The 16,647-nt window shown below is 40.1% G+C and overlaps 1 protein-coding gene across 50 annotated transcripts in view; it reads right to left on the bottom strand.

Moving 5' to 3' along the window:
• The window catches only part of ANK2 (ankyrin 2), a 581,571-nt gene that overhangs the window by 72,503 nt on the left and 492,421 nt on the right, over positions 1-16,647 (bottom strand). For 32 of the 50 annotated variants that reach the window (XM_043512996.1, XM_043513001.1, XM_043513042.1 and 29 more), the window contains 3 exons: positions 11,321-11,465; positions 5,710-5,812; positions 4,925-5,028 (listed from right to left, as the gene is read on the bottom strand). In XM_043512996.1, the coding sequence (XP_043368931.1) occupies positions 4,925-5,028; positions 5,710-5,812; positions 11,321-11,465 (352 nt within the window). Of the gene's footprint in view, positions 1-335; positions 378-4,924; positions 5,029-5,709; positions 5,813-9,455; positions 9,468-11,320; positions 11,466-16,647 lie in introns of all 50 variants that reach the window. The other 18 variants (XM_043513005.1, XM_043513012.1, XM_043513020.1 and 15 more) reach the window with 4 other exon arrangements.

Below are 16,647 nucleotides of genomic sequence, written 5' to 3'. Positions count from 1 at the left end.
TTCTTCTAACTATTTATGTTCCCGATAATAAATTATATGGTCAATTATGTATTTTTCTGACATCACTTTCTTAGTATGGATGTCTCCAGTGTCATTTACTTCTTTTGACATCAGCAAAACTTTGCCTATAATGAAACACACCTGAGTTTTGTTTTAAATAACCTGTTAAAGGCATCAGTGTATTCTGATATCATTTAATTTTGTACATTTGAAAAAGACTCTCAGCTGCTACCTGCCATGTCCTGTTTTCACAACTATTTCCAGGAAATGAATGTTACACTAGGGAAACAATTTAAGGGATTCGAAATACAACACTTTAAATTTATTTAGTTTACCTTGTTAGCAATGATCCAATCTCCTTTTTTGCAGACAGGCAGCTAAGAATGATAACGCTAATTATTTGTCAATTTCAGTGCTGATTCTCTACTGTTTTTTAGTCCCACTGATGGAAGTAATGATTTCCAGGAGGGTAAATTCACTAACACAACCCCACAGTTTAGCTTTGCTAGACACACATACATTTGGATTGTCTATTAACCAATCAGACTTCTATTTCCATAATATCTATTAATAAATGTATGTGTATATGTAATAATAAAAATAATACATAGCACTTACTTATGCAATGCATTTCATCTGAGGATCTGCTTTTTTATATATAAAATGTAAGCATTATCATCTCAATTTTACAGAGAGGAAACTGAAGCACAAAGGGGTTAAGGGCTTGTCTACCCAGTGATTCAATGTGTGGAAAGTCTGGGTGTGAATCTACTGTGTACTAGCTTGCCAGGTACTAACTGGCCATGTAGAGCTTGCTACCATGTCCTAAAAGTTCTATAATGTGCTTTGCCGTACTACTATTTGAAATGGGAGTAGACCAAAGTGCACTTGGGAATTTTTAGTGCACTGTAGCAGGGTCCACATGGTCAGTTTGTGCGCTGTAGATTCGCACCCTGGCTTGCAGTGCACTAAATTGCTGGGTAGAAAAGTCCTAAGTGACAATTTGCCCTAGATAACAGGGCAAGTTAATAACAGAGTAGGTAACAGAATCCAGGTTTCTTGGCTCCAGTCTCGTGCTCTAACCACTTGATCACATTGCCTCTCTGTTTGTAATATAAATTTAACTAAATTTAACAGGCAACTGTTAAATACACATTTGTCTTGAAGATTTTTGGTAATCACTTAATTCAGAAGAGTAAAGCTGGAGTTGCTTGCATGTCACTGAAACCCAACAAAACGAGTACAATGTAACAATTTTGCATATGTACTTAAAACTGTACCAGTTGCATTCAATGCTACAAACCACATTAATAGATGAAAAAGATACAAAAATGTGCTATTGACAAGCAATATATAAAAACTGCAAATGGAAAGAGATCTTCAAATTCAGTTTTTCACTTTCCAACCTAATGAAAACATTATGCCCCTTTCACAATGAGATTACAAACTCACTGTAAACTGTGTGACTAAAACTCTTTAAAGAGACCTGCATAAACCTGTCCAAAACCTTTGTCTCTCCTAACACAGAGACAGGAAGTTAAAAAAAATAAAGACTATATTTTCTGGCATTTCCAGAAAAGCGATAGGTCTTTGCCTTCTCATCGCTTACAGCATCCAAGATTCTCTAACACATTGAAACAATCTTAACTTTGCTGAGCATGTTATCTCATGCATGTCTCCTGATGAGAAGGACACACTGATTGTCTCCAATGGAGGTTAGATGTCCTCCTGCCGGAAAATTATAATGTGGCAATATTTTCCCCTTTAAGCTGGTTAATTAAGATATAAAGAGAATACTAACTCTGCAAAATAATTGGCAAATGTTCTACACTAAATTATTGCACACTGTTGGGGTGTCAACTCCCATAGGAGAAGGAAGTTTTCTTTTTCGAAGATGGCTGTCAGAATCTCTGACCTTTGTTTCGTTGTTCTTCACTCATATGATTGATGAGCCTATAAAAGGACAGAGTTGGGTAAATGTACCCCAAATGTATGGTTAAAATACATATACACACCCTCCACAGCCTAAGTTGTGAGATGTTTTATCAGGGCCAGGACGGAAAAAACCTTTTGCTATTTAAGGGATGCCCCACACCCCCTTTTCCTTTCCTTGTTGTGAGCACTCAGCCTCTCGTCTTGAGGAGGAGGGCTTCTTGACTGACTGGCTAGACAGAAGGGTGCAATATAAACCTATTGGCTCCTACGCACCCAAAGTAAGGCTTATAAGCCCTTCCTCTTGCTAAAGGGTACCATTCTGCACCCTCAGGACAGCTCTCCCTCCATCGGGTTGGGGATTTTGAGGCCTGTGTGGGCAGCATACCAGTCATCTTTTTGCTGTTCTGAAGGAATCTTTCCCTCACTTCCAGATTGGCCTGGGCAATGAGATGGGTTTTTTGCCTTCCCCACTGCAGCCCAGGGATCTGGTGGGTAGGGTAAGTTGTAAAATTCACATTGTCACAATTTGATGGATAGCCAGTACAGGTGCTTGTTAATAGGAGTTCGGTTTCCACGATTACAAGCAGAATAGGAGAATGTGGGAATGAGGTTGGGGCTCCTAATGTCCCGGACAGCAAGGACAGAACGACTCTTCAGACTCTTAATCCTCATATGAGAGGAGGGTGGAGTCCCATCACCTAAGACTACGTTCACTGTGGGGGGGGGGGGGAGGGAAGGAGTAGAGGGCTGACCGCAGTCCTCCCTCACATACAAAGCAGGAATAACCTGCACTGGACAGTTATTGCCAGATAATTCCCAGTGTGTTATTTAATAAAGTTATAGCCTAGTTAAATCACACTCCTGGTGTCTTGTCTTTCTTTCTGTGATGTCTTGGGACAAAGCCCCTTGCTTTAAAAAACCTAAAATCAATGCTTCCATAACACTTGTTTTCCAATTGCAAACAAAAAGTTTTCTTGAGTGATTTAAACATTTCCCTGCAGTGTTTGCAAGCCATATTTACAGCAATCAGCCAGTGTATGACAGCCTAATCATGACTTCAGGTAGTGAGAAAATAATGTATATGCCAAATTTGTTTTCATTGTTCCAACTAAGTGAAATGCAATAATTAAACAAACAGCATTAAGAGAGAAAAGTAAAGTAGAGTTTTAAATTTGCTTCAGTTTTAAAATAAGATGTTAATCCTAGAACTCAGTTAAGCACACGTGGTTCTTAAACACTATGATTTAATCCAATGTGTCCCTTTAACATACAAAAGACAAGTTAATTCTTTTGATAAGTCAGTGGAAGGTAAGAATACACTTTCATGGGGTATTTTTCAAAGGTTGGATTTTGGTTCTTGAAGGCTCCTTTAGTATTATATTTTATTGGTATATTAACAGTATAAATCAAAAACAGAATAGTAATACCAAATATTACCTCTGTCTTTTGTTAAATATTATATATTATTAAATATTATTAATTGATTAATTAAATACATATTAAATATTATTTTCCCCCTGGCTTTACAGAGGCAGTTGCTTCTATTACATTTAATTGCCTGACCCTGGAACTCAGACTTGGTCATACAAAAGATCTAAGGAATCACTGATTAATCTTTGAACAAAAGTGTGAAATGATCAAGCCCCAGAGAATGTGAAAACACTGTTATAAAAAGTAAATAACTTATCACCTGCAATCACTGGTCAGTCCAATGGTAGTGTAGTGAAAAGTAATATACATCATCTGGAAAAAAGACCTTTACTTATCTGGCACCAATTGCTAGAATTACTACCAAAATAATTTTTAAATCTAAATCTTGACACACTCTCTTTCTAGATATAAGTGTTCAGAGTTACTTATTTTTGATCCCAAAATGCAAATAAGCAAACAAGCCCCCAATTTTTTTGCCCAAACAAGATAACATTTATAAACCCTGACTTGGCCAGGTCTGGTTTATTTAGTTTATATCTTGTTCACGTTTCTCCAAACTGGTGCCAATAAAAATGCTAACAAAAAATACTCAGTTGTGGGGATAGCTGAAGGCAACTGGTCAGGAACGTGTAAACCAAAACGTTCATAAGGCTGCTTGATAATTACTTGGAGGACATTAATTGATTAGCAATAAACATAACTTACTGTGCTGGATTTTTGCATCACACAAACAACTACTATTCACTTTATTTATTAGAAACATAATCTTCATTAGAAGAGACAGTCTCTCAAGATTCTGGTTGTAGCACTGGTGATTTTTAGATTTTTTTCACAGCTTTCATTATATATTGCTGTTCTGGGGCATAGTTTACTATACTTGTAAAAAGCACTTCCACAGTTCACTCAGCCTCCCTTCTCTCACTTCTTTGCAATTTCATTCTGTCAAAGCCTGACACAGGGAACTTTGAGGACTCAAACTTACTCAAACTCTCACTGATGTCAAACGACCTCACAAGAGGTTCTCACAAGAGGTGGAAGGATCAGGCCCTTGCTCTCCATTATTAGTGAAAACAAAAAAGTCATGATATGCTTTTTCTCTCCAAAAACTCCAAGCACTTTTTGGGGCGGGGGTGGGGTATTAATAGTTTGGCAAAAGCTGGGAATGAGCGACAGGGGATGGATCACTTGATGATTACCTGTTCTGAAGCATCTGGCATTGGCCACTGTCAGAAGACAGGATACTGGGCTAGATGGACCTTTGGTCTGACCCAGTATGGCCGTTCTTATGTAGTAATCGGTCAAAATCCCTCACGTAAAGCCTGATTCAATGCTTGCTGAAGTCAATGGAAAGATTCTCAGTGACTTCAGTGGTCAATGGATCAGGCCCGTATTCATATTCTTTGGACTGGCTGAATTTGAATGGTTATAACAATTTGTTTTAAATACTAGGTTGTAATGAAGTATTATTCAACTCCAAGTTAAGCATTAGCTCAAGCAGTTTGAGCTCACTCTGTTTTTCTGACCCTCATAGTACATATCAATGGATTACGTTACTCACCCTGAATGAATAGGGCTTGAAGAAAGCGCCACATTGTCCAAATTTTCAGTGCCCCAGCTTAAGCGATACGAATTCCTTTCTGCTTCCTTGGCCAGAGTTGATACCTGGGCATGTGAAAGAACTCGTATTTAATTTGTATTTTCATATTTAAAAGCAATGAGCCAAATGAACCAGAAGAAAGACTTATTTTTGTATAGCAGGCTGCAAATGATTAACACTTTAAAAAAGGCAACAAATAAAAATGAGCAATAATGACATCAAAGTATAACAAGCATCTTACATAACATCTTGTGCTTTTTCAAAACAACCACAAATATTACTGGCCCAGTGAACAGGAGTACTGGGAGAGACCAGATTTACCCCTCTTTCAATGACTTGATTGTCTCTTCAAAAATCTTCTCTCTGAATAGTGGACCAGATCCTCAGCTGATGTAAATTAGCAAAGCTCCTTCGATTTCATTTACAGCAATTGAACATTTGACCCCATGCTTATTAACATTGCTAAAAAATCAGATACAATGGAAAATGCTATAAAGATGTACTGTAGATGCATTCACACAGTTCTGGTTCATACAGAATATACTTTAGTATTATACAATAAGCTAGTTTATTTAAAAGCAGTTTGAAATTAGACAAGTTCATGCCACAATTAATACTACAGCACACATTACGTCATTCAATTAACAGAATTCATACAGGGATTCTTTTTCATATTTCCAAAATTGAATGTTTAAAATAAATGCATATTGTGCAACTGATCAGTAAGATAAAGAGAAAGGTCTTACCTGATGGCTGGGTATTATGACTGTATCATCAATCATGGCACTGTCCCTCAGGTAGGAGGCATGGCTCAACGTGTGGGACCTGTCTGAACTGAAGGACCGCAGGCTGGTAGGTTGGCAGGATGCCATGGCAATATATCAGCAGTAGAGAAGGTATTGTGAAAATGGGATGATGGACCAAGCGGAAGAGTGAAAAAAGCGTGCTATTAGCAAATATAATGCAACTTCCAGGGGGAGTATAAAATAGTCTTGTGGGTCTGACTAAGCTCTGTACCAAAGTCTTTTGACTGACTCCACTCATTTAATTCAAAGGAGAACCCAAGAGATTAAACTATATCACAATATACTTTATTTTCTATCCCCAAATGCTTTAAATTAGCTATGTGATTTAATTGCTTCCTTTATACTAAACAGGAACTCCTGCTGAGGCTCTTTGATCAAGTTCTCTCTCCTGCTCCATAATACAAGTGAACTGTCTAGGAAAAAATAGATGCAAATATCTGACAAGAAGCGAAATGAGTCCCTCTGAAGTTTCATTCTGATCCATTCTCTCTGACTCAAATTATAAACGAATAAGGTTCAGTTATGTCCCCTGGAAGGTACACAGCAAGGCGAACTGTGGCCAGCCACATGCTTCCTGTGTAAAACAAAGTGCCTTCTGCATGCCTGCAGCACCTCTAAAACAGCAATCCAAAATGTGAGCACAGGTTCCTTTGTACGTACACACAGCAATACAGAAAACTGGTTGCTGTAGCAATGAGAGATGCAAGGCAATAATAAGCTGCTTCCAAGAGCCCAGCTCAGAACTTAATTGCAATATCTGCTAGCTCAAAGCAAAACAAAACAAAGATACCCTAGCACACAAAGACATATCAAGCTAATATGGGGTTTCTGCCTCACAGTACTATTACTTTTGCCCTTTAAATATTAAAAACAACAGTAAATACAGGAATTTTTTTTGGATTTTTTTTTTTTTTTGCAAAAAATCAACAGCTCAAACCCTTTCAGTTTTTACAAGTATCACTTTATATTCATGTAGGCATACTTCTTGTTATTATTCTATATAACTAAGGACACATTACATATAAGTTTAGGAACTAGCTATGTTCTCATGGATTGCACTTGCGTGGGTACTGTCCATGATAATGTAGAAACATTAGAACACTGGAACTGCCGAACTGAATTAGACCAGTGGACCACTTAGCCCAATAAACTTTCTGACAATGGTTAGTACCAGATGCTTCAGAGGAAGATGGAAGAAACCCCATAATGAATAGTTTTGAAATAACATGCCCATACGGGAAGCTTCTACTCCTGGTTGGTTAGTGGTTAATTTACATCTGTCTCTATTAATCAGAGCTCTACTCTAATTAATTGTGGATGTACCATAAGAATTCAATATATTTGTAGGTTTAAAATGGGATAATTTATTTTCAAGTATTTTAAATATGTGTCTAATATGCATTAGAGTGAAGTAAGTACTATTAAATGTAAACGTATAGGAAGTCAGACAAAAATATTGCAGCAGCAGCTCCTGTTCAATGACACTGTATATAATTACATTCATCCAGTAGGTTCTTGCAGTATGTGTATTTTACAAATAAGTGGCCTGGCGTATTTACATTAGAGATACATAAAATTAAAAGAGCTACCAATGCCTTTCCTTTGCATGTCTGCCATATTAAATGGATTGTACAAAACTGATCATAAAAAGATGATGAAAATATTACATGAATATCAACCTTGGAAAACTGCCATGAAAATTAGTGCAGAATACCTTCTCACCCACTCTGACCAGAATAATGATGGTGAAAAAACTAATGATATTTCATTTGCACGTCATCAAATATTACTCACCCCGATGAGTGGGCAAACAGAATTGAGCAAGGGTGTTATATGACATTTTGTGGATATTATACATTCCTTGGATAAAATTCTGACTCCACTGAAGGCAGTGGCAATGGCAAAACATCCATTGACTCCAATGGGGCTAGGATTTCACCTCGTACATTTTAGTCCATGTATAACTCGTTTTAAATAAAATGTACTGAATAAAGCCTTGGTTGTAGGTCATTTTGAATACACAAAGTACGTTACTTTGGCATATATTTTGTAGTGGTACACCTTGTTTTCCATAATAACATTACTTCAGTAAATATTTCTTCTTATACCAGAAATTAAACGTCAGTAGCAGACCCCATTTTTTACCACTATCCTTTACTTGCTTTAATGCTTGAAACATTCACAGCTGATTTACAGTGCCATCCAGATCATAGGTCCTGCTGTTCAGTTAATGTGAGGTTTCACCAGACCACTACTGAATGAAAAGAAACATGTACTAGGCTCTACTGCTCGTCTCTAAGGGTATGTCTACACTGTGGCTAGCCTCCCAGCCTGGGTAGATCGACTTCCGCTAGTGGGGCTCGAAGTAGCATACAAAAATAAAAACATAGATGTTGCCGCTCAGCTGGCAGCTTGAGCTCTCAAGCCCTGCCTACCCAAGTCTGAGCTTGGGTGACTAGCCCGAGTCTCCACTGGAGCTGCAATGTTCACGCTGTTATTTTAGAGCATTTTCCCAAGCCCCACTAGTGTGAGTCTGTCTACCTGGGTTGGGAGGTTGCAGCAGAGACATATCCTGCAGTGATTTGGTCCTCTTTCTGCTATGGTGAGGAGACATTACTATTACAACCACTACAATTTGTCCACAACATGCCCAGTGAATGGTACATGTTCATAAATACATGCCCAGTACATTGAAGGTATGGACATTACTTTAAGAGACATGATAGTTATAAAAATGTGACTGAGGTCTGTGATGAATTAGGAGTATAACATTTCCATTAAAATTTTGTTTAAGACAAATACTGAAATGGCATTGCTCATTTTCTCTGGATTATATCAGTTGCATATATAAGGAACAACCTGATTGCTAAAGCATCTGGTGCTGAGGTACACTAAGTGGTGTAAACCTAGAATCAAGGGCGCTTATAGGAACCAAGACCTCATTATTAATGGGAAGCAGTGTTGAACAGAACTGATTAAGAGACATACACTAATTATTGGTTTCAGAGTATTTTTGGCAGGCTTTTAGGAATATTGTCATATAAAGTTACACTAAATAAGATACTCTAGAAATCTACTAAAACATAGACTCTCTGCATAGGTTGTTCAGATAATGTTGCCAAATTCATGACTGCAGGATGCACTGGATCACTGGGGCTCCATTCACCCCGCTAGTGACCAACTGAGAGAATAAATGAAGCACTTACCACTGGTGACACCTGGTGTGGGAAATACAAAATGTTTTCTGTTGCCTGAGCACTCTGTGAAAATTACTTGAGCCCCCTGCAACTTTATATATATGTATATATATAATTTATATATATATAAACCAGTCTTGGAAACATTCCCTAATAAATCCCCACTTATGGATAGAAATCTTTCCCATCTGACATGGCAGATACGTTTGAGTTAAGTTGAGGAGTGGAGGTCATACACCAAATCTCAAACCTGAGTCTTTCCTGAACCTAAGTTAGCTGACTGATCATTATATGCTACTATATACCAGGTCATCTCTCTTGTCTGAGAATATAACTAACTCCAATAGCAATGCCATTCATTTGGCCCTGTGAAAACAGCAACTCCAGTACATAAGTCTCCTAGACCCATCAGCAGGCCTGCAAAATGGATGGATAGTGTTGCACAAGTGTACTGGGGATGACACTGTTTATAGGCTGTGTAATACCTACCTGTGCATAGTGCTAATGAAAGCATATTAAAAAGAATGATGGGGAGAGAGAAATAATAAACAGGGAATAAGGTTACAAAAGAAAAATATAAGCTTTTTAAATATAATTTTAAATGCATAATAATACATGAAATGGGCAGCTTAAATGATTTGCTGTGCTGCATTTGTTACAGCAGAAAAAAAAAAGAAATCTCTATTGCATTGCATTGTCTCTGATTCAGGTACTGCAGCAGAGCAACTTTATTTAGGCAGTTTTAGTGGTAATTCCCATGAATATGACCTTACTGTATTAATGAAAGAGTAGCGTAAAGATGGACCTGGGAAAATGCACATTTTTGTTTGATTCTTCTTCCTGGATGTCCTTTTGCTGCATTTCAGTTTAAACATGCTACAGGACCAGGAAATAAGTTTCATATTGCAAACAGTGAGCCAGATTTTTGTCTCAACTATGCTAGTGTAAATCCCCTGAAATCTATGCATGTATTCAAGATTAACACTGACATAAATGAGAACTGAATCTAGCCCAGCATCAATCTGTGTGAGCCTTCTTATACAACTCATTAAAAATCAAAAAGAAAAAAAATCATCACCACCAGCAGATTATTATTAACGCTTTTTGATTTTTTTAACCACTGTGTTGTAGGATTCACTGGATTTACTGGAGCAGCAAAGGTTCCAAGTTTGGAAGGCCTAAATGCTTAGGGGGGTTAAATATCTTCTGACACAATCTGAATCATTTTCTGGCTTCTTTTGTTCCAAGAGTGATCCTAAGACCATTAAAGTCAACTGAAACAACTCTATTGATTTCACTGGGCTTTGGATCAGATCCTATTTGGTGCTGGAATAACACACCACATTGGACAGTAGCATGGGTTGCAATTTGTGTGGCCAAAATCTTGACGCAGACAGGATTTAAGGAAATACCACCTCTGATTGCACTAGATTTGGAAATGACATGAACAATTTATACTAGACACTGTAATTTTCAAACCGAAATGCCTAACCTTGGACACCCATTTTCCTCTTTGGGCACTTAACTCTGAATTAGAAATGTGGATGTCGGTCTGTCAGTTTGGGAACCTGATAATGCATTGATGCTCTGCTCACTAGTTAAATACCAAAGTTTGAAAACTGGGCCCTGTATTGTAATGTAGATTACACTGACTTGATGTGAATTACAATAAACGTTTTCAAAGTGTAAAGGGCTGTTACTGGTTTTGATTTTGGTTTTACAGTATAATGGTACAATTCCCTAAGCATTAGCACACCCATCTGTGCAAGATAGCCCCAGTGAGGTTTCTCCTTCTGTGCTGTGGTTGGTAACACAGGCTAGAAAGGAGCATCCTACTGAAGGACTAAAAAATCTCAGCCAACTATCCCTTAACTCTGAGCCATCTGTTCTGTGCCAACTGGAGGTTAGTATAACTCTGTGACCCTGCCTCATAGCCAATATCACTCCTCCTTTCCATAGGTAAAACAAGGAAGGATGGTACATTGCTTTTATTCTCAAACCGTGCCCTTGGTTAACGCCCTACCATGAATCATGGACAGACTTTTCCTTAAGCCCTCTGGCTGTTAGGACCACGTACAGTATTAGCGTAGAAGAGAATTAGATCACCGCTAGCTGTAAACTTTTTTTCCCAGTACCAAATATATTTGGTTCCTGGTAGTTTTCTTCTCATGACTTTCTTTTGACTACTCCTTTCTTCTAAGAAGTGACAATAATTATAGAAATGAGAGAGAATAGGCGTATCACATAGCTATTTTGAATTGAAGACATTGAGAAGGTCTGTGCAGAGAGCTTAACTATTCAACAAAATTATGCTCTAACTCATCATACAAGCATATAATTTTCAGGTAAAATACCTGTCAGATCGGCCTCCCTCCAAGCTGTACCTCAGATAGTTCATACCATCTAGGAACTGGCTGCTGGGCAAAGAGTCATCACCTAGTTCTTTCAAGTCCTCTGGCCTAAGGTATTCTCCTCCATCTCCAGTCATTGTGTCATCACCTTGAAACAAAACACAAACACAATCCAGAAAGATCAGTAAACTCACAAGTCCCACATTATTTACAGATTGGGGTAGCATGTCAGCGGGATGGCACAAATAACTGGCAGGTAATTCCCCCACACACCACACTGCAAATTACAAGCAATTAATATACACTGACAAAACTGGCACATCAAGCAGGATAAAGCCCACATCAAAATCAAGGTGAGTAAGCAATCAGTTTTTGTCCTCCATCTTTTGCCATTGCACAGATTTTTTGAAGGGCTAATTTCTGTATCATTCTGTAGATTATCTTTTAGTTTGGTTCCTGTAACGCTGATGCCAGCCAGCTACCAAGGTGGTAGTTGTCAGCTAAAAGCTGACACACTCACAGCTGGAAGCCAGGCAAATTCACTTGTGTATTGGTATAGATCAGAGGTGGGCAAAGTATGGCCTGCGGGCCATATCCAGCCTGCGGGACCATCCTGCCTGGCCCCTGAGCTCCTGGCTGGGGAGGCTAGCCCCCGGTCCCTCCCCTGCAGCAACGACAACGCGCCACGCTGACAGCACTCTGGCATGCCACTCCATCTGGTCAGCGCGGGCGGCGTGGCTGGCTCCGGCGTGGCTGCGAGCTCCTGTTGCTTTGAGCAGCATGGTAAGGGGGCGGGGGGAGGGGTTTGGATAAGGGGCAGGCAGTCCCGGGGGACAGTCAGGGGACAGGGGGCGGTAGGATGGGGCAGAGGTTTGGGGGGGGGCAGTCAGGGGACAGGGAGGGTTGGATAGCCATGGGAGTCCCGGAGGGGGACTGGTGGGGGTGTGGATGGGGACAGGGCACTCAGGGAGCAAGGCGGGTTGGATACCAGGTGGGATCCTGGGGGGCACATCAGGGAACGGGGGTGTGGATAGGGTCGGGGCAGTGAGGGAATGGGGAACAGGGGGGTTGGACAGGGAGTGGGGTCCCGCGGGGGCAGTTAGGGGCAGGAGGTTCCAGGAGGGGGTGGTCAGGGGACAAGGAGCAGGTGGGTTGGAGGTTCTGAGGGGGGCAGTCAGGGGACAGATAGGGGGTGGGGTCCAGGCTGTTTGGGGAGGCACAGCTTTCCCTACCCTGCCCTCCATACAGTTTCACAATCCCGATGTGGCCCTCAGGCCAAAAAGTTTGCCCACCCCGGTATAGATCAAAGTGGTTGTTAAATAGATTCAAATGTGTTTGGTGTTTAAACCTCATGAAAACTAATGGGATGTTGCATGCATAGTTATCACTTATCTGAATACTGTTAGCATGTAGGTTTCAGAGTAGCAGCCGTGTTAGTCTGTATTCGCAAAAAGAAAAGGAGTACTTGTGGCACCTTAGAGACTAACAAATTTATTAGAGCATAAGCTTTCGTGAGCTACAGCTCACTTCATCGGATGCATTTGGTGGAAAAAACAGAGCGGAGATTGATACACACACACAGTGTTCTCTGTGTGTGTATATCAATCTCCCCTCTGTTTTTTCCACCAAATGCATCCGATGAAGTGAGCTGTAGCTCACGAAAGCTTATGCTCTAATAAATTTGTTAGTCTCTAAGGTGCCACAAGTACTCCTTCTCTTTAGTTAGATTGTAGTATCACACATTGACATTGTATATACCCTATATCTAAGTGACTCACCAAACAGAAAGAAGCTGTGTAATGCAAATGAAGGACAGTAACAGGAAGGTGCTAATTATTGCGCTTTGCAAAGCAAATGGTCATTATATATCATGATCAGAGATCAAAGACCCTAAATGCATTCCTTCTCTCCATCATCAAAGAAAGAGCACACTTGGGTAGAACTGTCAAGTTGTTTTTCTCTGAGACACAGGAAAAAATTATTCAGCTCTGAACTGTTTGGATTCTAACAGGGCAGAATAACTGAACGAGAAGACAGATATTCCAGAATTTCTTTATGTAGAAGAAAGAATTTTTTCTTTATTTCACCTAATAAACTTTTGGGAAACCGGGAGACATCTCCGAGATCTTTTGAAATGATAGACCAATGGTGCTCAAACTTTTGCACCCTCCCTTACCAGTAATGGAATCCATCCATGCCCACCTCCCCCATTACTGAACAGCCAAGGCTTCCTCAGCAGCTGAAGGCAGAGCTGGGGGTGGAACTGGAGATGGGGGAGGAGCTGGGATGAGAGGCAGACCTGCCCAGGAGGCGGAGTGGAGCAACAGCTGGGGTCAGAGCTGGGCTGGGGAGGAAGAGTGAGGGAGGAGCTGGACCTGGAAGGAGAACAGGACTGGGAACTGACCAGGGTTAGCGGAGGAGCAAGGCTAGGGGCATAGCTGATCTGAGGGCAGAGAAGGGCTGGAAGCGAGGTGCTTCTTTCTTGCCCTCCCCCACCGTGGGGGCTGTCCCTGACCTTGTTGTGTGCCCCCCATGTGGGTGCTCCACAGTTTGGGGACGACTCTTACAGACTATGACTCACCTGTACATATATTTTTACCTGCTTTAACCTCTCAGTAACTCTCATTCCTTTTTCTTATCTAACTTTTAGTTAGTTTATTATAGAATGGGTTACCAGCATTGTCTTTGGAATGAGGTCTAGGATGCAAATCTACCCAGGTGAGTAACTTGTCTCTTGGGACTGGATGAAACCAGAATATTTTGTGATTTTTGGTGTAAGTGACCATTTATCACATAGTCCAGCTTCCCTGGGTGGCCAGATAGACTGGCATGTTTAAGGGGACTGTCTGTGACTCCATTATAAGACTACTGTAGTACTCTGGGAGTTCACACTGGTTATTGGCTTGGTGAAGTCTAATCATAGAACATACCACTAGTTTGGGTTGTCGGCCCTGCTTCTGACAGTCTGCCCTGAAATAGTCACTCTGGGTTGTAAGCCACTCCAGACAGTGTGACAGTTCCTTTAGCCACAGCTACATTAGATGCTTGGACTGACAGTGGATGCTGAGACAATTTCTCTTTTGATTGCAAACTGTTGGTTTCAACTCAGAAAGATACATTTTTTGGCCCTGTGCCTGACAGGTACAAGTCAGTCCTCATTTGAATTCTCAGACATTCAAACTGCACTCCAAAGGACATTGTGTCAGTCCTGACAACAAGCATCCTTGCATGGTCACCCTTAAGATTCAAATTTTTAAAACATGGTAACTTATACTCAGAAGCTCCATGCCCATTTGCCATAAATTAGAAATACAATCACTCAGGCAGTGGAAAAATGAACCAGGAGCGACTACTCATCATAAAAAATAATTCACCAAAGGTGAAATCAAAACCTAAGTTAGCCCCCATGACCACAAGTATTGGCCATTACCATGCCCATTTCTCTCCCAAAAGCTGGGTAAACAGATGTACCTTACAACATGTCCTGAAGGTGAACAAATTTGTGCTTTTGGGACCAAATGAGGTGTGGAAAGTAGGGTCCCTCACACAGAATGCATGCATGAAGTAATAACTTGTTTTTCTGAGGAGAATCACCATAATTGAATTTACAGCGCTACGTGACACGTGGACGTTTCCCCCCATTTCTTTATAAATTTCCAGTGTGATCCATCTCCATACTGGAGAGAATGGTTTCTGCCAGCCTCAGTGAAGATACTCATTTAACCTGACATCTTTCCATGCTCTTTCCCAACTCTTTAGTGTGGTATTCCATGACTACATTGTGTCCCTGTGTGTTAAATGCAGGCCACAGAGATCCACCATGTTGCCCTCACCAGTAATACCAGTCTACAAATTGCAGAAGTTTTCAAGTTTTCTCATTTCAGAGCTGCATTGGCATCAAATGAAGCAGACAGCAACTCTAATGCCAAGATAGGACCTGCAAAAATTACCAGTCCTGGCTGTGGTACTCCACCTTAATTTGCTCAGCTCGAGAAGTAGCACTGCAGCATTCCAGAGACTACAACTTAATATTAAAGTAGATAGCACTTTTATATGCTCTGTATTCTGCAAATTTTCTTTGAGCTCAGTGAAGTTGCCATGTGGCCTTAGTTTGGATGCCTCTATGATATGCAGTCCAAATATGCAAATCTGATTAGTTTAACAAAGGCAAATAAGAGAGAAAAATATAGTGACAATGCATTATTGTTAACATCTATACTCGAGATAATGTGTCATCTTTTCTGCTCAATTTAACTAAGACAGCAGGCTAAATGAACACTGCTTAATCATAAATACAGAAATGCTGGTATTTGTTTTCATAAAGAGCTTAACATTTGATTTCAGTTGAACTTTTCTAGCTAGGTCAAGCGTTATTTCCAGCTGTTAAATAAAAACATTTGAAAATTTGACATCCAAAAACAAATAAAATAAGCTTTTTTATAATCTGTCTATCTCTATCTAATCTATATGCACACCTAAATCTTTAAAGGGTAATCTGTAATACTGAAAGAAAAAGAGTCTGGGCATTGTTTCACAGAAAACAAGAGAATGCATTTAGTTGTTGCATATTTCCAGTCTTTTGTCAAACAATGCTTCCTGAGAATGTGACAATATAAACCACAGGACTTATTTAAACCTTGGAAGATATCAAGGGAAAGCTGTTTAAAAGGAATTTCAAATGATTTTTCAAATAAACTAAAAACTTACAATCATGCCAAGCATTCCATCCATAATGGAAACAAAGGCAAAACCTTACCAGCTTTCATCCCCCTAGCATCCCTTCCAAAATATGACCCATCTCCATACTCATTCAAACTTTGGCGTCTGAGCTGCAACTGCCAACAGTGGTACCAATTAGTTCTAATTGTTTAGGGTGGACATCTGTACACTGTGAACTGTAATGAGACCATTAACACATTTTACAATGACCAATGAACAGTCATAACACAGCTGACCTAGTTTATCCTTGAAGCAGTGACCTTGAGGGGCAAGGCACCATGACCAATCCCTTGAGTCATCCCATCTCTTTTATCACAACACCGAGGGCATATCTACTCTGTTCCACTGTTCCAACAACCAGACTATGGGTGTGTGAATAGCAATAGGAACCAAAGTTCTGTGCTGTAATTCCCCTGTGTGGATGCTGCGGGCATGAAAGAAACGGTTCTTAATTCGGATTAAAGTAGTCCTCTTCAAACAAGACTACATTAATGCGAAGTAGGAACCTTTTTGTTTATGCCCAGAGCACCATATGGGGGAGCTACTGCACAGTATTTTAGTGCGTATTGCTATTCACACACCCCCGGTCTGGCTGTTGGAACTGCGGGACA

Source organism: Dermochelys coriacea, chromosome 4 (genome assembly GCF_009764565.3).
Source record: "Dermochelys coriacea isolate rDerCor1 chromosome 4, rDerCor1.pri.v4, whole genome shotgun sequence".
NCBI classification, from domain to species: Eukaryota; Metazoa; Chordata; order Testudines; family Dermochelyidae; genus Dermochelys; species Dermochelys coriacea.
This window is presented reverse-complemented; position numbering and strand designations above follow the sequence as displayed.